Source organism: Bombina bombina, chromosome 6 (assembly GCF_027579735.1).
Source record: "Bombina bombina isolate aBomBom1 chromosome 6, aBomBom1.pri, whole genome shotgun sequence".
Lineage (NCBI taxonomy): Eukaryota > Metazoa > Chordata > Amphibia > Anura > Bombinatoridae > Bombina > Bombina bombina.
In genome coordinates this window covers 505,275,501-505,302,730 of record NC_069504.1, presented here as the reverse complement: position 1 = coordinate 505,302,730, position 27,230 = coordinate 505,275,501, and the positions used below count along the sequence as shown (strand labels likewise).

The following is a 27,230-nucleotide window of genomic DNA, read 5'->3' as shown; positions in this document are numbered from 1 at the left end:
GGGAAAGACTATCTATACAAAGTAGAGCAATTGCCTCTAATGGAAGACAAATAGGGCATATAGGGAAAATTATATAAAGTGAACATGAACAGTATCCACCTAATAGGAGATTTACCTCATAACAGGTCAAGATGGAGGGAATAGCAATAATTTTTAACTCCTAAAATTGAGCAATTTGTTGTATTTTAGGTGAACCGATACATACAAATTGTATAGGAGTAGAATATGACCTCATTTTTATTCCTCCCCTGTGTATATTTTTGCGGTATATACTAAGAGGGTGAAGGTAGCAGTGCTTTATGTAAAACCATTATACTTTTACTATATAGGCTGTTCAACTCCTATCTATATTTTTACAATATTATGTTCCATATTTAATTATATAGCGGTACTTATTAGGGATGCACCAAAATTTTCGGCCGGAAGAGGGGCAAACCGGCCGAAAATTGCATGCTCTATCTGCCCCACACCTACACTTGCTGGCCGCCGCTTACTGCATCCACTCGCACCTAAAATTAAGGCCGGGGCAGCTAGAGGCATTCTAGGCCACTTGATTAGCAACTACGTTTCCCACAATACCACTCACTGCAGCACAGCCTCCTCCCTCCTTTCCTACTTAGAGCGGTTCCTCTTTCTGCAGAATCTGCACTTCCTGTTCTGAAAGGCTCCGGTGTACTGTTTGCTTAGTGCTGTGGAAGAAGAGTTGCTCCGGTTCAGCAGTTTAGCTCTGTTAGAGACAACAGAGGTTTGATTTACAGCTGTGTAGTGTGAGGAGGTAGAGGGGGGTTGCTCTGTGTTAGGCTGCTGTAAATCAAACCTCCGTTGTCTCTAACAGAGCTAAACTGCTGAACCGGAGCAACTCTGCCTCCACAAAATGCTGAATGATAATTGCAGTAATAGACAAAGCTTCTACGTTTTTAAATCCCTAGTAAACAGTTATGCAAGCAGGGTTTGACTTGGTGTATTGAACAGATTTTGTTATGAAGAAATGCAGCAGAATATAAAACTCTTTCCAACTTCATAACACCCATTAATACTTTATTATTTATAACCAGCCTACATACTGTGTGTAGCAAAGAATAAATATACAGTGATTTCTTTTTCTTTGAACAAACACTGGCTAAAAACAAGGGGCATAGGGTTAGACTGAACTTAAATATTAAAACAAAAAAACACCCTAAGGTAAACTGAACAAAGTGTTAAATAAATTCCTGGAACATTTTACAGAGAGAAATGAAAGGTATATTTTAATTGTAAAATGGCACAAGCTCTCCAAAAGGAGCTCATGTTTATTGCAAGGAGAGGTCTGGCTCCCTATAAACGTGACACAAAATCATTTTTAGGAATGTAATTAAAGATTAAAATGAATTGCATATTAATAAATAATAAGAATATGACTTTAAATAATAAGCATATTTATAAAAAAATTTTGTTCATATAAAAAAGGAACAAAATAATAAACTTTTTAAAAGGGATATTCATTTCTGCATTGAACAAGCCTACTTCATGCCACCTTTGTTGTTTAACACACATGCAGTAGTCCTGATCTGCCAATAAATATTAATACTGAAGTGTAAACCATTTCCTGCAAGTTTTAATTTTAACAGCTTTCATTAATCAGAGCATTGCTAAAGCTTACCAATCAAATGTAATTATCTAGCCCTTACTGTTTTGCATAGATAGAAAAGTTTTCTAGGACTATACTTAATTTGGATAACTAGTAAACCAAACAAAATCTCTTAAATCTGATTCTGTTACATAGAACTGAATGAAGAATGTATATTGATATTAAATAATTAACCATATATTATTCTTCACTCAGTCATATATAACAGAAACAGATCTAACAGTTTAGTTTTTATATTTCTTTTTAAAGTTATTTCTTCTGTTAAGTGTGATCAGTCCACGGGTCATCATTACTTCTGGGATATTAACTGCTCCCCTACAGGAAGTGCAAGAGGATTCACCCAGCAGAGCTGCATATAGCTCCTCCCCTCTACGTCACTCCCAGTCATTCTCTTGCACCCAGCAACTTGATAGGTCGTGTGAGAGGACTATGGTGATTATACTTAGTTTTATATCTTCAATCAAAAGTTTGTTATTTTAAAATAGCACCGGAGTGTGTTATTACCTCTCTGGCAGAGTTTGAGGAAGAATCTACCAGAGTTTTGCTATGATTTTAGCCGGAGTAGTTAAGATCATATTGCTGTTCTCGGCCATCTGAGGAGTGAGGTAACTTCAGATCAGGGGACAGCGGGCAGATGAATCTGCATAGAGGTATGTAGCAGTTTTTATTTTCTGACAATGGAATTGATGAGAAAATCCTGCCATACCGATATAATGTCATGTATGTATACTTTACACTTCAGTATTCTGGGGAATGGTATTTCACTAGAATTACACTGTAAGAAATACATAAAGCTGTTTAATAACTAGAGATTATGTTTAACGTTCTTGCTGGAATGTAAAATCGTTTTCATTTGCTGAGGTACTGAGTGAATAAATGTTTGGGCACCATTTTTCCACTTGGCAGTTGCTTAAATCTGTTTTTTCTGTCAGTTTCTGTTCTCCCTCACTGCTGTGTGTGTGGGGGAGGGGCGCTTTTACTATGCATCAAATATTTCAGTCAGCAACTCATTGTATTGCCTGCATGATCTGGTTCATCTCTACAGAGCTCAGGGGTCTTCAAAACTTATTTTGAGGGAGGTAATTTCTCTCAGCAGAGCTGTGAGAATTATAGTTTGACTGAAATAAAAACTTTTATTCTGTAATTTGTTTCCTGCTTTCAGAAATTGTTTTCTTTGCTAATGGGATTAAACCTTTGCTAAAGTTGTGTTGTTTACAAGGATTGAGGCTATAACTGTTTCAATTTATTAATTTTTAACTGTCATAGATCTTCTGTGCTTCTTAAAGGCACAGTACGTTTTAATATTATTCTATTTGAATTGTATTTCCAAGTTGCAAGTTTATTTGCTAGTGTGTTAAACATGTCTGATTCAGAAGATGATACCTGTGTCATTTGTTGCAATGCCAAAGTGGAGCCCAATAGAAATTTATGTACTAACTGTATTGATGCTACTTTAAATAAAAATCAATCTGTACAAATTGAACAAATTTCACCAAACAACGAGGGGAGAGTTATGCCGACTAACTCGCCTCACGTGTCAGTACCTACATCTCCCGCTCAGAGGGAGGTGCGTGATATTGTAGCGCCGAGTACAGCTGGGCGGCCATTACAAATCACATTACAGGATATGGCTACTGTTATGACTGAAGTTTTGGCTAAATTACCAGAACTAAAAGGTAAGCGTGATCACTCTGGGGTGAGAACAGAGTGCGCTGATAATATTAGGGCCATGTCAGACACTGCGTCACAGGTGGCAGAACATGAGGACGGAGAACTTCATTCTGTGGGTGACGGTTCTGATCCAAACAGACTGGATTCAGATATTTCAAATTTTAAATTTAAACTGGAAAACCTCCGTGTATTACTAGGGGAGGTGTTAGCGGCTCTGAATGATTGTAACACAGTTGCAATACCAGAGAAAATGTGTAGGTTGGATAAATATTTTGCGGTACCGACGAGTACTGAGGTTTTTCCTATACCTAAGAGACTTACTGAAATTGTTACTAAGGAGTGGGATAGACCCGGTGTGCCGTTCTCACCCCCTCCGATATTTAGAAAAATGTTTCCAATAGACGCCACCACAAGGGACTTATGGCAAACGGTCCCTAAGGTGGAGGGAGCAGTTTCTACTTTAGCTAAGCGTACCACTATCCCGGTGGAGGATAGCTGTGCTTTTTCAGATCCAATGGATAAAAAGTTAGAGGGTTACCTTAAGAAAATGTTTGTTCAACAAGGTTTTATATTGCAACCCCTTGCATGCATTGCGCCGATCACGGCTGCAGCGGCATTCTGGATTGAGTCTCTGGAAGAGAACATTGGTTCAGCTACTCTGGACGACATTACGGACAGGCTTAGAGTCCTTAAACTAGCTAATTCATTCTTTTCGGAGGCCGTAGTACATCTTACTAAACTTACGGTGAAGAATTCATGATTCGCCATTCAGGCACGCAGGGCGCTGTGGCTAAAATCCTGGTCAGCTGATGTTACTTCTAAGTCTAAATTGCTTAATATACCTTTCAAAGGGCAGACCTTATTCGGGCCCGGGTTGAAAGAGATTATCGCTGACATTACAGGAGGTAAAGGCCATGCCCTGCCTCAGGACAAAGCCAAAGCCAAGACTAGACAGTCTAGTTTTCGTTCCTTTCGTAATTTCAAAGCAGGAGCAGCATCAACTTCCTCTGCACCAAAACAGGAAGGAGCTGTTGCTCGCTACAGACAAGGCTGGAAACCTAACCAGTCCTGGAACAAGGGCAAGCAGACTAGGAAACCTGCTGCTGCCCCCAAAACAGCATGAATTGAGGGCCCCCGATCCGGGATCGGATCTAGTGGGGGGCAGACTTTCTCTCTTCGCCCAGGCTTGGGCAAGAGATGTTCAGGATCCCTGGGCGCTAGAGATAATATCTCAGGGATACCTTCTGGACTTCTAATACTCTCCTCCAAGAGAGAGATTTCATCTGTCAAGATTGTCAACAATCCAGACAAAGAAAGAGGCTTTTCTACGCTGCGTACAAGAGCTCTTGTTAATGGGAGTAATCCATCCAGTTCCACGATCGGAACAGGGACAGGGGTTTTACTCAAATCTGTTTGTGGTTCCCAAAAAAGAGGGAACTTTCAGACCAATCCTGGACTTAAAGATCCTAAACAAATTCCTAAGAGTTCCATCGTTCAAGATGGAGACTATTCGGACAATTTTACCTATGATCCAAGAGGGTCAGTACATGACCACTGTAGATTTAAAAGATGCTTACCTGCACATACCGATTCACAAAGTGCTTGCCGCACTCTTCATTCCATTCAACACCCGTCAGTGGCTCAATGTATGGAGGTAATCGGCTTAATGGTAGCGGCAATGGACATAGTACCCTTTGCACGCTTACACCTCAGACCACTGCAACTGTGCATGCTAGGTCAGTGGAATGGGGATTACTCAGACTTATCCCCTTCTCTGAATCTGGATCAAGAGACCAGAAATTCTCTTCTATGGTGGCTTTCTCGGCCACACCTGTCCAGGGGGATGCCATTCAGCAGACCAGACTGGACAATTGTAACAACAGACGCCAGCCTTCTAGGTTGGGGTGCCGTCTGGAATTCCCTGAAGGCTCAGGGACTATGGAGTCAGGAGGAGAGTCTCCTGCCAATAAACATTCTGGAATTGAGAGCAGTTCTCAATGCCCTCCTGGCTTGGCCCCAGTTGACAACTCGGGGGTTCATCAGGTTTCAGTCGGACAACATCACGACTGTAGCTTACATCAACCATCAGGGAGGGACAAGAAGCTCCCTAGCTATGATGGAAATATCAAAGATAATTCGCTGGGCAGAGTCTCACTCTTGCCACCTGTCAGCAATCCACATCCCGGGAGTGGAGAACTGGGAGGCGGATTTCTTAAGTCGTCAGACTTTTCATCAGGGGGAGTGGGAACTTCATCCGGAGGTCTTTGCCCAAATACTTCGACGTTGGGGCAAACCAGAGATAGATCTCATGGCGTCTCGACAGAACGCCAAGCTTCCTCGTTACGGGTCCAGATCCAGGGATCCAGGAGCAGTCCTGATAGATGCTCTGACAGCACCTTGGGACTTCAGGATGGCTTACGTGTTTCCACCCTTCCCGTTGCTTCCTCGATTGATAGCCAGAATCAAACAAGAGAGAGCATCAGTGATTCTAATAGCACCTGCGTGGCCACGCAGGACTTGGTATGCAGACCTGGTGGACATGTCATCCTGTCCGCCTTGGTCTCTACCTCTGAAACAGGACCTTCTGATACAGGGTCCCTTCAAACATCAAAATCTAACTTCTCTGAAGCTGACTGCTTGGAAATTGAACGCTTAATTTTATCAAGACGTGGGTTTTCTGAGTCAGTTATTAGTACCTTAATACAGACTAGGAAACCTGTTACCAGAAAGATTTACCATAAGATATGGCGTAAATACCTACATTGGTGTGAATCCAAAGGTTACTCTTGGAGTAAGGTTAGGATTCCTAGGATATTGTCTTTTCTACAAGAAGGTTTAGAAAAGGGTTTATCTGCTAGTTCATTAAAGGGACAGATCTCAGCTCTGTCCATTCTGTTACACAAACGTCTGTCAGAAGTTCCTGACGTCCAGGCTTTTTGTCAGGCTTTGGCCAGGATTAAGCCTGTGTTTAAAACTGTTGCTCCACCATGGAGTTTAAACCTTGTTCTTAATGTTTTACAGGGCGTTCCGTTTGAACCCCTTCATTCCATTGATATAAAATTGTTATCTTGGAAAGTTCTATTTTTAATGGCTATTTCCTCGGCTCGAAGAGTCTCTGAATTATCAGCCTTACATTGTGATTCTCCTTATTTGATTTTTCATTCGGATAAGGTAGTCCTGCGTACTAAACCTGGGTTCTTACCTAAGGTAGTTACTAACAGGAATATCAATCAAGAGATTGTTGTTCCTTCTTTATGCCCAAATCCTTCTTCAAAGAAGGAACGTCTACTGCACAACCTGGATGTAGTCCGGGCTCTAAAATTTTACTTGCAGGCAACTAAGGAATTCCGACAAACGTCTTCTCTGTTTGTCATTTACTCTGGGCAGAGGAGAGGTCAAAAAGCTTCCGCTACCTCTCTTTCTTTTTGGCTTCGTAGCATAATTCGTTTAGCTTATGAGACTGCTGGACAGCAGCCCCCTGAAAGAATTACAGCTCATTCTACTAGAGCTGTGGCTTCCACTTGGGCCTTCAAGAATGAGGCCTCTGTTGAACAGATTTGCAAGGCTGCAACTTGGTCTTCGCTTCATACTTTTTCCAAATTTTACAAATTTGACACCTTTGCTTCATCGGAGGCTATTTTTGGGAGAAAGGTTCTTCAGGCAGTGGTTCCTTCTGTATAAAGAGTCTGCCTATCCCTCCCGTCATCCGTGTACTTTTGCTTTGGTATTGGTATCCCAGAAGTAATGATGACCCGTGGACTGATCACACTTAACAGAAGAAAACATAATTTATGCTTACCTGATAAATTCCTTTCTTCTGTAGTGTGATCAGTCCACGGCCCGCCCTGTTTTTAAGGCTTTTCCTTTCTCGTTGGTCCTTGGTCGAATGACTGGGAGTGACGTAGAGGGGAGGAGCTATATGCAGCTCTGCTGGGTGAATCCTCTTGCACTTCCTGTAGGGGAGCAGTTAATATCCCAGAAGTAATGATGACCCGTGGACTGATCACACTACAGAAGAAAGGAATTTATCAGGTAAGCATAAATTATGTTTTTTCTGTCCAATTTCAGTGTGGTTAATGGTTATTTATTTTATTTGCTTGTAGTTTTTTTTTATTTCAGATCCATTAAATTCATTAAAAACTCTAATATAATAAAATTATAGAAAAAAAACTATTTTAAAATCCTTTTTGAAAAAAAAAACTCAGTTTCGGTTTTCGGCCAAGGGCATCCTGAATTTTCGGTTTCAAAATTAAACTTCAAGATTCTGATACAGCATGCAATTTTAAACAACTTTCCAATTTACTTCAATTAACAAAATGTGCACAGTCTTTTTATATTTCAGCGCTGCGGAATCTGTTGGCACTCTGCAAATACCTGATGATGATAATAATAATAATTTACACTTTTTGAGTCACCAACTCCTACTGAGCATGTGCAAAAATTCACAGCATATATGTATATGCATTTGTGATTGGCTGATGGCTGTCACATGATACGGGGGAGTGGAAATATAAATAACTTTGCAATTTATTTAACAAAAATCTACTACTCGTTTGAAGTTCAGACTAAGTGCTATTGCATTGTCTTATCATGCATTTGTTGATTATGCAAATCTACTGTATTTACTGGTCCTTTTAAGTATTTGGTTATAAAAAAAAATGTAAAAACATAAATGAAAACTTCTGAGCTTTTGAATCCCTGTACTCTTAACATTATTGGATCAGCGTATAATTGACATGCTCACATGGTTCCTCCCATTTTTATTTTTGCTTGTTAATCTTTATTGAGGAATTGAATAGAAACCTATAGTACATGAAATGTAAAAAACAAGATAGAATCATGACCGACTGTAAAGTCAGCTCCTGTAATGACATTCCAGATGACTGCAAGTAAATTGTAGACAGAGAGGAGAAGCAATGCATTGTCACTCTGCAGCCTCATTTATTAATATTATAAGTCCAATTGAGACCTCATGCAACTCTGGGAACAATCGTGGGTCCTCTAAGACTTCAAGCATTATATACTGAGCCTCTAGCCAATTATAATTACAAACATCCAGAAAAGCAGTGATTATTCCAAAATTATGAAACAGGCCACATAATAAATCTAGGTTCCTCCATTGTAATCTGTCTCTGAAAGCAAGGCTATACTTTTAAAGCACCATTGTATAATCCACAAGTGAATAGTAAAAATACAATGCAATAGCACTTAGTCTGAATTTTTGATAAGTTGTAGATTTTTTTTTCTAGCATTTCATAGTTATGTTTTCCTCCCCCTTGCATAATGTGTCAGCCATCAATCAATCACAAAATGCATGTACATATATTCTGTGAATTCTTGCACATGCTCAGTAAGCGCTGGAGCCTCGGAAAGTGTGCAGATACAAATATTGTGCACATTCAGATAATATAAGTTTATTGGAAAGTTGTTTAAAATTGCATGCTCTAGCTGAATCATGAAAGTTTTATTTTGACTTTAGAGTTCCTTTAATAACAGTTTGATTCTTAACTGCTCTTCATTTCTATATTTCATTTTTAGGTTGCTCTTTAATTTCCTTTAGTCACTTTTTGCCCTTGAGGCTTTGTATTGAGTGTTTCCCACGTTTTAAAAAAGGCAATCTGACACATTGGCATCTTAGGAGTGAGCTAAATGTGGATGGTATTTTTCCTGTAAGTGAAACTGCTGGGGCCGTGTCTGGGATGAAGTTAGAGAAGCAATAGATTCGGATCTGTGAGATAAACAAGGCTTTAGGATTTACATGGCCAGAAATAAACCCGTTTATAATCTGATACCAAAATGTTTGTTTTCTTTAATCTTGATTAACATTAGTGAGAAAAAAATTGTAAATATTTTCTAGAAAAACAATTCACACCTACATAATCCATTCCATACTCTTCAGCCTGTCACATTTTCAAATAGTATCAGAATCAGCATTTTGCTGTACAGCTAATGCAGGGCTTGACGTTACAAGGAACCAGGTATCCCTGGCTTCTATGTTGTTGCATTATTATTTATATATTTGCATTTACTTCCCTCCCAGGCTTCTTTTTTAAAAATGTGTGGTTTGCTCTCATGAAAAGAAATAATGTAAGGAGTAGAAGTCTCACAACTGGGAACAAATATAGCTATAATAATTAATCTTCCTATGGGACGGTGCAGCCTCTTCTCACCCTCTTCTGCCTTTCACAAAGGAGAAATTATTATCACTGGGGGTTGAAGTTGGATTTTCTCCAAGCTTGTTGCCTATATGGGAAATTGTACCAGAATGTAGTGCTTCAGTATTTTAAGCAGTCATAATCCTTTTGGAAGGAAAATATAAGGTTTAAAGGGACAACCAAGTCAAAAATTAAACTTTTATGATTCAGATAGATCAGGCAATTTTTAAACAAATTTAAAATTTACTTCCATTAACAAAATATGCACAGTCTTTATATATTTACAGATTTTGAGTCACCAGCTTCTACTGAGCATGTGCAAGAAGTCAGAATATATGTATATGCCTTTGTGATTGGCTGATGGCTGTCATGATACAGGAGTGGAAATAGACATAACATAGACATTTTGTCAGAAAAAGTACTCATTTGAAGTTCAGACTAAGTGCTATTGTATTGTCTTGTTATCATGCATTTGTTGATTATGCAAATCTACTGTATTTACTGCCCCTTTAAGGGGTTCGAGAGAAGGTATGCCCATTTTCATTAGAGCAGTAATCATACAACTTTTAATCCAGGTAACAGTTTTTTGCATTGCGGAAGCACATGGTATACAGCAAGGGTGAACAAACACAGGTGCCTATACATAGTTGCCATAGAATGCTTAAGAGAGATGCACGCTTCTGAGCTCCTATCAGCCTACCAAGCTTTACTCTTTATCAAAGGATACCAAGAGAACAAGGCAAATTACAACCCCAATTCTGAAAAAGTTGGGACAATATGGAAAATGCAAAAAAAAAGTCATTTGAAAATTCAGTTCCCCCTGTACTATATTATCACATTATTTGATATTTTACTTTGTGAATTTATTGTATTTTTTTAAAATATACACTCATTTCAAATCTGATGACTGCAGCACACTCCCAAAAAGTTGGGGCAGTCGACAGATTACCACTGGGTAACATCACCTTTTCTTTTACCTGATACTTTGGGGCTAGAAAACTGAAAATCAGCACAATGTTATTAAAAAATAAGCAAAACTATACATAGTTACAAAAACCCTCCCAGATGGGCTTTATAAATAGATCATCTGCACAACAATTTTTTTCACTGGGTTTACTGTGTAAAATGTAATTTGTATTTATTTATTGTATCTTATTTTTATGTTTTGAAATTTCTTAAAGGGTTAGAAATCTGTGACAAACCATATATTAATAAAACACATTTTATAATTTTATATGAATGTAATACAATCTGCCTACTTTGCACTTTGAACTAAGCTGACAACCACAGGAAAAATAACTTATTTTTGCATAAAGCAAGTGACAAAGACCACCCATATTTGTAGACAGAACATATGCAAAAAGATTAAATGTGCCCCAGCCAATCACAAATGAGGTTCGCCCACTTGTTATGAATATTCATTTTACTGAGTTATATGGGACATCTCATGCGCACTAGTAGTATTGGACTTGCATGCGCATTCGGCCTGGTTTTAATATAACTATATGCTCGTTAGTCTAGCGGAAGTTTGGATACTTATCTAGATTCATATTATCATATATGATGGTGATGCTTCTTCATCTGTTCCTTCCGATCACTTCTAGACTAATGCACGCTGATCCACCACTCCCTCCCCCCCCCCCCGACATTGACATCATCATCCTCGTGTCCGCTTTCTATACGGCACTTTGATAGTGACGCGCCTCAGGAGATGGAGGGGCGCTAATATGCGCATGCATTGGCAAAAGGCTTACAATGCTCATGCGGGACGCCATGATGTTTCTACCTAGGTAGAACATCGCAACTGGACCAGCATAGCAAGGTAAATAATGGGTTTGGCAGATTACTAAATGTTACTTAGAAATTACAGAAAAAACAGCAAAAAATCATTTAATAGGTTCCTATTACAAACATAAACTATATTTAAAGAAGTTTTAAAAAAGAAAAAGAAAATTTTTGAGTTTACTATCCCTTTAATGTCAGAACAATGTGTGATTTATACTTAAAGGGACATTATACACTCATTTTTTCTTTGCATAAATGTTTTGTAGATGATCTATTTATATAACCCATGAAGTTTAAAAAAAAAAAATGTTTAGTTTTGCTTATTTTTAAATAACATTGCTCTGATTTTTAGACTCCTAACCAAGCCCCAAAGTTTTATGTGAATACCGTCAGCTACCTTCTCCATCTTGCTCCTGTTTGTGTAAAGGGTCTTTTCATATGCAAAAGAAGGGGGAGGGGGGAGTGTATTATTTCCCACTTGCAGTGGGTTTTCCAGCTACCTTTTCAACAGAGCTAAACTGAGAGCTTCTAAGTAATTTTTTAAACAGTTTTATACTGGATTTTTATATCAGTATCTGTGCATCTTATTCTTTATAGTAGTGTCTATTACATGCAGTTATATGAAAATGAGTGTATACTGTCCCTTTAAAGCTTGGATGCTTTTTCTTCTCTTTATTAAATCTGTTTAAAGGGACACTCAGGTCAAATTCAATTTTCATTATTCAGATACAGCATGTAATTTTAAGCAACTTTCCAATTTACTTCCATTAAAAAAATGTGCACATTCTTTTATATTTACACTTTTTGAGTCACCAGCTCCTACTGAGCATGTGCAAGAATTCAGACTATGCATTCGTGATTGGCTGATTGCTATCACATGGTACAGGGGGAGTGGAAATAGACATAACTTTGAAATTTGTTAGAAAAAAATTTACAATTCGTTTGAAATTCAGAGTAAATGCTATTGCATTGTCTTGTTATCTTGCATTTGTTGATTATGCAAATCTGTGTTTACTGGTCCTTTAAATGACTATTGTTTTTGTTTGGGCGATGTTCTGTTCAAACTCCATAGCTTTGTTCAAAACTTATGAATTCAGGCAAATACGTAGATATTTGTTTCATAAGCATACAACTCCCTAATTGTGGTTTATTAAAAAATATTAACAAAGTTATTGACTTGTTTTTCTTCACGCCTTAATTGTTTTGAAGAGATTTAAAACACTTTGAGATTGTAATATAAAAACAACTTTGAGACATGCTTCCATTATTTTTTTTACCCTTTTCTAGGTATTTATCTGTAAGGGCACATTGCCGACTCACTGAAGGCCTAAACTTGTTAAATACCTATGCTTTACAAGCCTCAGCAGAGGTAATAAGGTACAGGTAGCCCACAGTTTACGCCGGGGTTAGGTTCCAGAAGGAATGGTTGTAAATCGAAACCGTTGTAAATTGAAACCCAGTTTATAATGTAAGTCAATGGGAAGTGAGGGAGATCGGTTCCAGGCCCCTCTCAAAATGGTCATAAGTAACACCTAAAACATTATTTTTAAATGCTAAACAGTATTATAAACCTAATAAAATAATTACACAACACAGAATATATAATTTAAACTAAGTTAAATGAACAAAAACATTATACACAACACAGACTTAACTTGCATTTTTCTGCAAACAGTTTTTTCTATGCATTCCAATCTGGACTGATTTATAGACAGGAAGATCTTGTTCCTTTGAAATCTGCTCAATAGCTCAGGTCTGGTTAAACTGATTAATTTCAGCTTGCTTGGCTTTGCTGCAACACAAGCGGACAGCTCCACCTACTGGCTATTTTAATCAATGCACTGCTTCTCAATGCGTTTCAATAGCAGTCACATGACTGGAAAAAAAAGGTTGTTATTCTGAAACGGTGTAAATTGAACCGTTGTAAAACGAGGGCCACCTGTATTTGTAAAAACAAAGCAAATTGTGGTACCTAAAGTAAGTGGTTAGCGTTGTCTACTCCAGTAGCAAGCCCAGATTGGCTTCTCCAAATAAGGCAAGTGCTGGGGGTAGTTTGGTTTGAAAAACAATTGAAGCAAACAAGATGGTAACATATTCAGTGTTATTACCCTCAGTTGGCATGTACATTTATGGCAAGGCTACAGAAAATATTTGTAATAGTCGGGTGTTGTCTATTCTTATAACTGTGGCTATAAAAAAAAATTGTCGAGCCCTAATTAATATTATTTGTGCAAAAGGCAACTAATAGATCAATGTATAAGTGTTTTATGGTTGCACTTTGCTTGCATCAGCCTTTCAATGAGTACATAGTAACTCTTCAGGGACTAAATCTCAGTTTGTATGTAGCCTGACTGTGCTAATGATTAACTTTAATAAAAGATGTGTGCAGTACCCAGTACTGAATGAATCTGAATTGAAAAACTGCAAGCCAATAAAATAAAATAACCACACTTTTATTGAAAGTGACACTAAAATTGAACAAAAAATATCTTAAAGTAATAATAAAAAAACGAAACAGAAAAAGACGATAATGCCATTTTTGGCCAAAATGTTTTTGCAACCGAAATTGTGGTGCATCCCTATTTAAAACCATATTAAATAACAATGTACTGTATTGTTCTGTGTAACGAAATCAGATTTATTAGTTTGTTTTTTACCAACTATCTAAATAAAGTATAGTCTTAGAAAACTATTATTATATGCAACACAGTAAGTCAACTGATTAATTTAAACAGGAGCTCTAGGCTAGCATCAAATTTGAAATATGCTACACAATAATGTTAGTGAAAATAACAGGCAAAAAACCTGAAATAACTGAAAATGCCATTTTCGGCCGAAATTTCTGTGCATCCCTATAGTCTAGTCTATGCTTTTACATAGAGAAATTCTCAATTCTTCATGACAAGAAACATTGTTATTCCACAAGGGCATCACATAACATTCATGCAGACAAATACCTCAATTTCTAATTGTCCATTGAATTATCTCTACTTATCAAGTAATGAAGACACCTGTTCCTCTAGCACTATAGTCTAATTGTACAAGGGTAGTGTCCACTTATTGGGCACCTGAAGCAGGCATTTCTTTTAATGAGCTACAGTCAAATGAAAAAGAGAGTACACCCTCTTTGAATTCTATGGTTTTACGTATCAGACATAATAATAATCATCTGGTCCTTTAGCAGGTCTTAAAATTAGGTAAATACAACCTCCAATTAACAACAACACATGATATATTACATGTGTCATGTTTTATTTAACAAAATGGAGAAGCCATGTGTGAAAAATCTAAGTACACTTTATGATTTAATAGCTTGTAGAACTGCCTTTAGCACTAATAACTTGAAGTTATCATTTTCTGTATGACTTAATCAGTCTCTCATATGGTTGTGGAGGAATTTTGATCCACTCTTCTTTACAACGTTGCTTCAGTTCATTGAGGTTTGCAGGCATTCTTTTATACACAGGTCTCTTAAAGGGACATAATACTCATATGCTAAATCACTTGAAACTGATGCAGTATAACTGTAAAAAGCTGACAGGAAAATATCACCTGAGCATCTCTATGTAAAAAGGAAGATATTTTACCTCACAATCTCCTCAGCTCAGCAGAGTAAGTTCTGTATAAAAAGTTATACTTCACCTGCTCCCAGCTGCAGGTAAAAATAAAAAAAGAAATGAAGAAATGAACAGCAGCCAATCGGCATCAGCAGTGCTGAGGTCATGAACTCTTACTGTGATCTCATGAAATTTCACTTAACTCTCATGAGATTTCATAGTAAGCTTCCTTTACCTGATTGGTGAAATAATATGAGAGTTAACGAGGCTCATCCTTTCAGCTGTCCCAGGACAGACACACTAAAATGCTGCTTAGAAATCCTTTACAATGGGAGGTGGCTACTGAGGAACTTTTGAGGTAAAATATCTTTCTTTTTTACATAGAGATTTTCAGGAGATATTTTCTATTCTGCTTTTTACAGCTATGCTGCATCACTTTCAAGTGTTTAAACATTTGGGTATTATGGCCCTTTAAGGTCCCGTCACAGCATTTCAATCAGGTTGAGGTCTGGAGATTCCCTGGGCCATTGCAATACCTTGATTATTTTCTTTTTCAGCTATTCTGTTGTAGATTTGCTGTTGTGCTTGGGATCATTGTCCTGTTGCATGAACCAATTTCTGCCAAGCTTTAGCTGTTGGACAGATGGCCTCACATTTGACTCTATACTGTGGTATACAGAGGAATTCGTGGTAGGCACAATGACTGCCCAGATCCTGTGGCTGCAAAACAAGCCCAAATCATCACCCCTCCACCACCGTATGAGGTGTTTTGTGCTGATATGCTGTGTTTGGTTTTCGCCAAAGTGGTGCTGTGCATTATAGCCAGACATCTCCACTTTAGTCTTGTCTGTCCAAAGAACATTGTTCCTGAAGTCTTGTGGTTTGTTCAAATGCAACTTTGCAAACCTAAGCCGTGCTCTCATTTTCTTTTTAGAGAGAAGAGGCTTTCTCCTGGCAACCCTTCCATACAAACCATAATTGTTCAGTCTTTTTCTAACTGTACTGTCATGAACCTTAACATGCTAACTGAGGCCTGTAGAGTCTGAGATGTATTTTTTTTTTTTCTTCAATTCCTCTGAGCATTGCACTGTCTGACCTTGGGGTGAATTTGCTGGGACGTCCACTTCTGGGAAGATTGGCAAATGTCTTAAATGTTTTCCACTTGTGAGTAATCTTTCTCACTGTAGAATGATGGACTTTAAGTTGTTTGGAAATGGCCTTAGAACCTTTCCCAGGTTGATGGGCAGCAACAATTTCTTCCCTAATATCATTGTTGTCGTCTTTCCTCCTTGGTATTGTGTTAACACACACCTGAATGCTCCACAAACTGCTAAAACTTTGTTTTTTGTAGAGGTGGTATCACTTGCTGATGATTAACCCCTTAAGGACCGGGTATTTCAGACACAAACTTCCCCAAAAGACCAGAGCATTTTTGCCATTACTGCATTTAAACAGAAATAGAGCCTATCAAAACTATATATATATATATATATATATATAAATATATATATATATATATATATATATATATATATTACTGATCTAGGCCCATTTTGTTATATTTCATGCCATCATTTCACTGCCAAATGCGATCAAATAAAAAAAATCGTTCACTTTTTCACAATTTTAGGTTTTTCACTGAAATGATTTACAAACAGTTTGTGCAATCATGGCACAAATAGTTGTAAATGCTTCTCTGCGATCCCCTTTTTTTCAGAAATAGCAGATATATATGACTTTGGCATTGCTTTTTGGTAATTAGAAGTCCGCTAAATGCTGCAGCACACTACACTTGTATATAACTTGGTACAGGGTATGGTGCGGGTCGTTAAGGGGTTGATTAATCAAGGGCATTTTATTAGCAGCACCTGGCTGCTACTTGGCCTCTTAATTCCTATGGAAGCAGTATGGGTGTACTTAGTTTTTCACACATGGCTTCTCCATTTTGGCTTTATTTTCTTTCCAATGGCATGGAGAGTCCACGAATCCATTCTAATTACTAGTGGGAATTCAACTCAAATCATGACAGTGTAATATATCATGTGTTGTTAATCATCTGAGGTTGTATTTACCTAATTTTAAGACCTGCTAAGGACTAGATGATTATGTCCTGATATGTAAAACCATAGAATTCAAAGAGGGTATACTTTTATTTTTTGCATGACTGTATATTAGGCAACAGTAAGGCATTCTCAAACATTTCTGATGCAATTTAAATTGGAAATTCATGTCTCTGTGTAGCTGTTTTTGACTTTAAATTAAAGTATACCTATGTTCCTTGAGCCAGAGTTCAATCTGTTAAATTGAATATAATAGGAAGGTGATCTTTCTGGAAATTGTTAATCTCTTTAACAAGTTTCCATTTTATAATGACATGACATAGAGAAACAGACTTTTGGTCAAAAAACAAAAACAGGTGAAGTTACTTTACATATAACTTTAATAATCAAATTATTTTCACTAAAGATAGGTTTGTGTGTAATGCCACTATATCTCTATCTCGTAAGCCTCTACCCCATGAGACCTGCTAGTCTGAGGTAAATGTCTACAAGTTCTAATAACTACTGAGAGGATGCTTTCTACTTTAAGGGGCAGTGAGGTGTTTATATTGACTATAGCAAAATGTAAGCTTTATACTTGTAGAGATTTGTCCTGGAAGTTAAAGGGACAGTCAAGTTAACTTTCCAAATTACCTTTATCATCACATTTGCTTTGTTCCCTTGGTATTCTTTGTAAAAATCTAAACCTAGGTAGGCTGATTAAAGGATTTCTAAGCCATTGAAGGCCGCTTCTTATCTCAGTGCCTTTTGACAGTTTTCGTAGTTAAGTGTATTAACATTGTTGGTTTTGAAAAACTGAGAAATAGGTAATAAAGGGATTATCTATCTTTTTAAACAATAAACATGATGTGGCTTTCTCCTGGTCATCCTGCTGTTAGGAGATGACAGTCAAATTTTTATTTTTTTGCAATATACTTTTTTTTTTTTTTTTGTGTTATTACAGAATATGCGATGACAGAATATACAGTGGTAGGCTGTATGCACAAGTAATCTCAACTGGGTGGCAAAACGTCATTCTATGCATCACTGATGGTACTTGGCGCTTGCTAGAGAAAGGAGTGCATGCCCTCAAACTGATGACAAAATGCTGCTCTGGCTCAGATGTTCAGTAAATTTGTAAAGCTTTATCTCCGGTCTGAAATAAGTTGTAGGTTTGTTAGTCACCCCTTCCAGGTCTATATACGATTACGTAAGTTTATTTCTCCTCTGTTACGAACTATAACCAGGAGAAGTGAAGTAAGGTGATGTAAATTGTTATTTAAGAATGTAATAAAGTTAGCATTACGTTTTGTCATTAACTTATTGTATTTTAGATCATATTTGTATTGCTTTTTGTAGGACGAGAAGCTCACGGTTTCTCAGGATCTCCAGGTGAATGATGGGAAGCCCTACCTCGTCTACTTCCAGTACAAGGTCACTGAGATGAAAGAATCTTCATGGAAGGCTACGCTATCAAACAAGAGCCTTTTTGTGGAAATTCCTGAAGGTGCCTTGGCAGATGGAAGCAAAGAAGGGTGAGTAGCTTTCTAAATGTAGGGGCCAAGCTTTCCTTTACTTGTTTGATCGATTTACCAAAACTATACTGACGATGTGAAGATTAAATTAGTTGTTGTGATAATGTTGAGCACCTTCATCTTTTCAACTCCATGGTAGCAATTGCTAAGTTGCAGATTCTACAAAATGGCTTCTTTTGCTGAGAACAATTGGAGACTACAACAGGCTGAGTGTGCAAAGAAGACTGTATGGAATATAGGATCACATAACAAGGTTTCCACACAGTCTTGTTTGCATTACCTATTTTTATATCTATTCCTAAATGTCCTCAGCAGAAGAGATAAGGGGGAAACCTAGGTTTCAACATGAGTGCCCATTATTTTCATAGAAGCTAAGTCAAATTGAGAAAACCAGCAAATTTTTAAGTTACATTTCAGGGAAGGGGGACTAAATAATGAAAGTATATTGCACTGTTTTACTACACACGATTAAAGATTTTATATTGCAATCTCATGCTGTTTGATATCCCTTTTAATTGTGCAATGCAATGCTATATTTCATTACATAATTTTACTATAAAAAGTATGTCTGGAGCAGCATAGTGGCAATCCAGGAGAATAACTTTTATTATGAGTTTCTCTTTTTCGGGGCTTAAAGGGACAGTGTAGTCAAAAACAAAAAATGGAGGATTTAAATAAAACATTAATATGTAAAGTTTGCAATACACATGTACATCTATTTTTTTATTTTTTTTATTTTTTTTTTGCAGCTAATGCACCTAATAAAAACATAATGTTCAGTCTGAACAGAGCTAGGGTCTTTCCCTCACTCCCTAACTAGCTTTCTCACAGCCAGAAGTCACTAGCAGACAGGCCTTGGTTTTTGATACAGGATGTACACTGTGTACTGTAAAGACCTAAGAAACCTTCATATTTTTTTTTTTATTTATTTATTTTTTTTAATCAGTACATCAGCACTGCATGTGAGAAGTTAGATCTTTAGCTCAGTGTGTGCAGATGCTAATAAAATACCGTGGTAACCAGCACAGCCTTGCAGGGGAAGTGCAAACTAACGAGCAGAGAAGCAGGCAGGGTTGTTAGGTTTTAGCTTTCTTAGTTGTTCAGTTGCATGGGACCAGCTGCTTCACTCAAATTAACTCCTGTACATGGTATCATACAAGAAATTGTATTTTTTTATTTATTTTTTTCTATCCGATTAATCGGGGAAAAAAAATTCTTGTTCAATACCATGAGCAGGAGTTCATCGGAGTGAAGCAGCTGGTCCCGTGCAACTGACCAACTAATTGCAGACCACTTAATCAATGAGATTCGGTGGGGATGGTTCTGGGCGGCAGCCATGATGGTCGCTTACTTCAGGGGCTGAAGAGTTGGACTGATATATCCATTGCATATCACCTGACTACGGCACCATCCAGGGTCGTGAGTGTTAAACATTTTAAACTATAGATCTCACTGAATAATTTGACCTAAATAGTGGTGCCAAGCTGGGATATCCTCACTGCCCTCTCACACCCCAGCTAGCTTACCTGATACCGGCTATAGATGTGACAAAAATACTGCCAATGATAAGGCGGCCTAAGGGCGGCCGCACACCTCAGGTGACCAGATACAGGAGAAAGCGGTCGAGACAGTTAAACCCAATCTCCCCAGCACTTCTTGCATCAACCCACCGGTTTAAAGGGCTATCAACTTGGCGACCGGCTCAACTAGGTAGTGAAATGGCTAGATGGGCTTCTCTTCCTTCCAGCAACCCGCGCATTGCGAGAAGGATCTATACCGCAGAGGAAAAAGGATTGAACAATGAGAGAGCGCGCTAGTGTGTTATTAGACCATGGAACCCCTCTGACTATCAAGCCTTATGGAGCGCAACTCCTTTGGAGGGATGTGTGCAGTTCCAGAGACGCTCCGCTATAGGTTAACTCCACAGAGCACCACCGCTACTAAGCTACCCTGGCAAGTTATTTAACATTATACACCTACTAAAAGCAGGAAATTGGGAAGATCAGCAATGTTTACATCTAAACTTTATCGGCACAAGGCACATACTGACTCAGGACTGGTTAATGCTGGTGGTTTCTCAGAAGAGGATCAGATGCTTAAATTGTCAGAAGGGCTTGACTGAGTTCTTTTCCGATATATTACCCATCTATGTAATTATTTAATATGGATAATGACAGAACAATTATCCAGGATGTTATTATAGCATGCTTTTATCAGGGGATCCTGTCTAGAGTTTTCTATAATGACGAAGTTCCTGCGAATAAGAGACTCCTGCGAATAACGATTTCCATCTACTTGATAAAGTAGTATACTTACACTGATTTACCTAGCTTCTAAGTTCAAACACGAGACATGTTGCCCTTTTTAAAAAGCTTTAAATACTGTATAGTGTATATATAGTATAGTATATAGTATACTGAGCAATATTGTTACCTGCTTAGACCTTCTACATAAGTATTAGTGAGCACTTTAATATTCCATTTATAATTATATGATGGTCTCTAGCTGAAACCTGACGCCTAGATTTAGAGTTCTGCGTTAGCCGTCAAAACCAGCGTTAGGGGGTCCTAACGCTGGTTTTGGCCGCCCGCTGGTATTTAGAGTCAGTCAGGAAAGGGTCTAACGTTCACTTTCCAGTCGCGACTTTTCCATACCGCAGATCCCCTTACGCCAATTGCGTATCCTATCTTTTCAATGGGATCTTTCTAACGCCGGTATTTAGAGTCTTGGCTGAAGTGAGCGTTATAAATCTAACGACAAGACTCCAGCCGCAGCAAAAAGCCAGGAGTTAAGAGCTTTCTGGGCTAACGCCGGTTCATAAAGCTCTTAACTACTGTGCTCTAAAGTACACTAACACCCATAAACTACCTATGCACCCCTAAACCGAGCCCCCCCCCCCCACATCGCCGCCACTCTAATAAAAAAAATTTAACCCCTAATCTGCCGACCGCACACCGCCGCAACCTACATTATCCCTATGTACCCCTAATCTGCTGCCCCTAACATCGCCGACCCCTACATAATATTTATTACCCCCTAATCTGCCCCCCCAACGTCGCTGCTACCTTACCTACACTTATTAACCCCTAAACCGCCTCACTCCCGCCTCGCAAACCCTATAATAAATAGTATTAACCCCTAATCTGCCGACCGGACCTCGCCGCTACTCTAATAAATGTATTAACCCCTAAAGCTAAGTCTAACCCTAACACCCCCCTAAGTTAAATATAATTTTAATCTAACAAAATAAAATAAATCTTATCTCTCCAAATTTATATTTCGCTTTGATTAAAACCTACATTTGGGAGCTCATTATATCTATATAAGGACCCTTCCTGACTGGCTAACATGGAGGCACTAGATCGTTGGGAGCAGAGGTCCCAGGCACTCATTACCCAGCACTGTACCGATCTGAAGGCGTGTATCCAAAGGGTACTGGCATTAGCTGTACAATACAAGCCTGGTTACCTGATTCAAATACAGAGAGAGGAAACTGAGACACTCGGTCTCCCAACAAACATGCCAGTCTTCACACCGCTAAAAGCGCCACGGATTTCCCCACGTGGAGATCGTGAGAGGAAGACTGCCGGTCACGCAATTGCAGGCGAGGAGAAGTATGGCACAAAATCAAAATGGCGTTTTCGTCCTGCAACTCTACTCTCACCTTGTAAGGCCCCACGCTTGCAGCGGAAGAGAGATCGCAAGTGCCCTAGCAGAGCAAGGTGTGTGACGCTGCCCGGTGTAATAGGAGGCAAGACGGTGATAACGGGGTTATGGAATCCAGGCTCCGAAGTGAAAAGGACACTCAACGTGTTTAGCCAGGTCTCAGTCAGTACTATGTACTTGCACAAAACCCCTAATACTGGAAGCGCCCTAATAAGAATGATCATAGGCTGGGGTCCATCTGTTTATTTTCTCATCGACTTGCTAGATCAATCTGTACAGCGAGGATTCTCCCCTCTTATGCCTCCCAGCCTAGATCAGCGCCGCAGAAGTGGTGTTGGTTAAAGTTTGCAGCCCGGACAGTCTTTTACAGGAAAGTACAGGTTTCTAACTAGATAATAAACTTAATAGACATAGAACAACTCACCTATCACCTCAAAGTCAATATGGACAAATAACAGTATACTTCTACCTATTTGAACTGAGCCTCTGCTAAAGCCTGTATTGTCCTATCCCACCTGAGTTGTAGGGATAACCTTACTATTTCCTAATGTCGCCAATTTTGTGTGCTGCATTGATGGTTGATGCCCATACAATTATATGTATAGCTAAGCAATACCCTGTTGTATTTAAATAGTTAATGTGTATGATTACTGTTAAGCACTTTGTGTTATCTAGATAAAATACATTACTCTATGTCATGCACTGTCCTACACCTTTCCATGGTTAGTAACCTAAACACAGTGTTTTACAGACAAGATTGCATCTCATGAACAATGTGTTTCTAACTGCTTGAACTGAGCTACTATTACTGTAGTTATCATATAGTGTCTGTTTAACCAGTTTTTTTTTTTTGTTTTCTGTTTTTTTCTTTCTTTTTGCCCTAGCTACAGTTCAATTTAGCACATATATTATGTTCCTGTGAATTAGACCACAAGGCTTAGACCTTAACATACTGTATGTGTGTTTACGCACATAGTGAGACATACTATATCAATATTCACAGGGGAGAAATCACGGTTTAATTTTTGACTGCTAATGTATAAATATATTTTATTCTCAAAGTGTTCAACTTAGGGCAATGCCTTAACATAATTATGCTTAGGTATCTGTGGATCAGGAGTCTTGCATGGTTTAGCTCCATGTATTTTTATGACTGTTATATTATCTTGTTGTTGCCCCACACCAGTTTATTTAGGTTTCACAATATTAGAATAACAACAATTCCTAAGAACCCGAGAACAGATTGGTCACCTAGCCATATCTATAGCAGTTGTACTGCAAATAAGATTATACTATTTATCCTGTCCATGTGGTATACAAACAGAATCCATTAGTACCATAATGTTTAGGGTAGCATGTTGCATTTAAACCTCACAATATATGATGTATGTTTTCCCCTTCAGTCATTGGATATTTATCTAATGTCACGACATACTTGTGCTGGGTATAGGGCCTATACCCAGCCAGCGGAGTTCAGCTATACCAGTTGGGGGGGGGGGGACATTTGATTCTCTCGCTATGGTAGGGAGATATATACAATTTGCCTCTCAGCAGTACAGGTCACCCTATGGTACTCCTTATACAATGAAGACAGGTTTAGCATCACGTCATACTTACTGATTATATCTGTCTTGGGCGGACAGATGGAGACTCATTCAGAATTTTTATATCTTTCGCACTTTTAGACACATCCGTGAAATTTGCTAAATATTCTCACTCAATACTAACGTAAATATGTGCTGAAATCTTTTTGTAATATGTCAGTAGCCCCCTGGAAGAAGACTAATGATCTTCACATATGAGAAACATTTCTTAGCAATACTAACCCACAACCTCACCTCTCCTGGCCTCAGAGTTCCCTTATGGGTATTTAATGTTTTTATTCTTAGCTCTGTTCTTCCTATTTTGATAGTGACCTAGCATACTGAGCCCTATATTGACAAGCAACGTTTTCAGCTCGCCTCGCCTAGGATTTAGGCCTTTCATTCCTGGTCTGGGGGTATATGTAGCCTCTTAATATTAAGCAGTTCTCTTTGCTCCCATATACACACCTTGAAGGAAGGTTTAGCCCAGTCAGTAAATAAAGTTACCCACATACATACAAACTCGGCATTTTGTCAGTATTGCTATAGTAGTTTTCCGAATCTACAGCGCACATCATATAACACATTTTTCTTAAAGCCTTGCTTACTATATCTTAATTACCAACTCCCCCGATGTCATAAGTCGTCTCTTAGTTATAAGAGAACTGAATATGCGGTTTCTCTTGTACATACCGCACCTCCCTTCACTCCTTTAGTGTTTTTTTTCTTTTATATCATACAACGCCATAGTACAGATTCAATCTAGCTCCCTCAGACCAGTAGATATGCTCAAATATTAAAGTGATTGTCAATTTTCCTGGTTTTGAATACATATTCCTCTAGGCAATCCATTATATTAAGCAAACCGCCACACTAAATTTTTGATAAAATTACTAATATGTTGTTTATTTTTTAGTTGAAATATCGATGTTTCACTGTACCTGCTCCTCCCACAGTGTACTTCCTTATTTTTAGCCATATCACGTATACAGCGGTCCCACCCGCTGTTTACGTCTCGTCAATGCGCGCTCCCGTTTTAATTTCCCATCGAGCATGCGTTGATAAGATTAATAATTATACGTTATTTGCAGAATTAAAACAGTATTGGTTTGCTTAATAGACTGTCATTAGAGAATATGGAGCCTTTATACTGATGTACTTACCGAGCGGTACAGTAATTCAGAAATGACAGTGCTCCGTAAATAAAACTATTACGCATGCGCGAAATGTGCACGAGCGTAATAGGAATTCTTCAGTGAACATGATTACAACGCAGGCGCAAAACGGAGTAGTTACGGCATCGTAATGGGGTGGGTCCCCCTGTGGTTAGAGCCTTGATTGGTTCGTAATACGTCAATCAAAATGACAAGAAGTAGGCGCGCGTGCAGGGTGGAGGATCAAAATAACGGGAGACAACGAAAAAAATAAAAAAACAAGGTATATAACAACAACATTTAAAATCGATGAATGAAACTACTATTTATTTTTAATAGACTTTAAGGGTAACGTTAGTCAGGATGCGCACTTTACATTCACTTTAACTGGATACTTTTTGTCTGGCGCATTCTATTTATCACTAGAGGAGTTTCCACTATATTCTACAGAATTTATTACATCCTACATATTATATTATAATTTGTATTTTGCTCCTTTTTGTTTACAACATAATTCCTAAAGGATACTCTGCATTATACTTATATTATACTATATTATAAACTATGCATTGTTTTCTGTACCCTATTAGTTTTCAGAAAGTTGCAGATTGCCTCCTGTGTTATACTTTAAACTTCTTTCTTTTAGGTCCCATGAGTGCCCCTCTGTATCCTAGGAAGAAATGTCATTGGTTAAAAATGAGGTTCTACTCTTAAAGCATTTATTAACATTTATACAGTTATTACGCTTTCTCTCTTGTCAATATGCTTTCATAATGTAACAGTTAAGCAATATGTATCTCCCAATATTTGCTGTATAGGATTATACAATTGTACTGTTGAAAACCTCAATAAAAATATATTTAAAAAAAATAAAAAAAAAATCTTATTAAATAAATTATTCCTATTTAAATCTAAATACTTACCTGTAAAATAAACCCTAATATAGCTACAATATAAATAATAATTATATTGTAGCTATTTTAGGATTAATATTTATTTTACAGGCAACTTTGTATTTATTTTAACCAGGTACAATAGCTATTAAATAGTTATTTTAACTTGGTAACTATTAAATAGTTAATAATTACAAAATTACCAGTAAAATAAATCCTAACCTAAGTTACAATTAAACCTAACACTACACTATTAATAAATTAATTAAATAAACTACCTACAATTATCTACAATTAAATCAACTAAACTAAATTGCAAAAAAAACACACTAAATTACAAAAATAAAAAAAGAATTACAAGAATTTTAAACTAATTACACCTACTCTAAGCCCCCTAAAAAATAGCAAAGCCCCCCAAAATAAAAAAAATGCCCTACCCTATTCTAAAATAAAAATTTTCAAGCTCTTTTACCTTACCAGCCCTTAAAAGGGCCTTTTGCGGGGCATGCCCCAAAGAATTCTGCTCTTTTGCCTGTAAAAAAACATACAATACCCCCCCCCCCAACATTACAACCCACCACCCACATACCCCTAATCTAACCCAAAACTCCCTAAAAAAACCTAACACTAAGCCCCTAAAGATCTTCCTACCTTGTTTTCACCACGCCGGGTATCACCGATCCGTCCAGAAGAGGGTCCGAAGTCTTCCTCCTATCCGGCAAGAAGAGGTCCAGAAGAGGCTCCGAAGTCTTCATCCTATCCGGCAAGAAGAGGACATCCGGACCGGCAAACGTCTTCATCCAAGCGGCATCTTCTATCTTCTTCCATCCGGCGCAGAGCGGGACCATCTTGAAGCAGCCGACGCGGATCCATCCTCTTCTAACGACGTCCTAAGTCCGAATGAAGGTTCCTTTAAGTGACGTCATCCAAGATGGCGTCCCTAGAATTCCGGTTGGCTAATAGGATTCTATCAGCCAATCGGAATTAAGGTAGGAAAAATCTGATTGGCTGATTGAATCAGCCAATCAGATTGAGCTCGCATACTATTGGCTGATCGTAACAGCCAATAGAATGCGAGCTCAATCTGATTGGCAGCCACATATTGATTAAGTTTACCCTAATGCTTATATTTCTTACTGATATGTAATTTTACTGCTCATACTGTAATGCAATAACAATGTATATGTGAATTGTTGTGTATGACACTGATCTGTTTCACACTTAATTTTTTTGGAAATTTGTAAGTTATATCCTCAATAAAAGATATTTAAAAAAAATAATAATAAATAAATTTAAAAAAATAATGCGATTCGGTGACAGTTATTTTTATGATCAATTTTACTGATTAGTTGTTGCAGCCCTAGAAGGTTTCTTAGCTTAGGTCTCCACATTAGATTGTTCATATCCTGTATCAAAAAGCCAGGCATGTCAGCTAGTGACTCCTAGCGCACCAGCTCTGTTTATATTGAACATTAAAGGGACAGTATTCATATAACTGCATGTAATAGAACCTACTATAAAGAAGAATATGCACAGATACTGATATAAAAATCCAGTATTAAAAC

At 38.0% G+C, this 27,230-nt stretch overlaps 1 protein-coding gene across 1 annotated transcript in view; it reads left to right on the top strand.

Annotated features, from left to right (window-relative positions):
* OAZ2 (ornithine decarboxylase antizyme 2) overlaps positions 1-27,230 on the top strand; it is a 44,787-nt gene that overhangs the window by 2,212 nt on the left and 15,345 nt on the right. Inside the window, 1 exon segment of the mRNA XM_053719313.1 lies at positions 18,194-18,369. Coding sequence (XP_053575288.1) covers positions 18,194-18,369 — 176 coding nt within the window.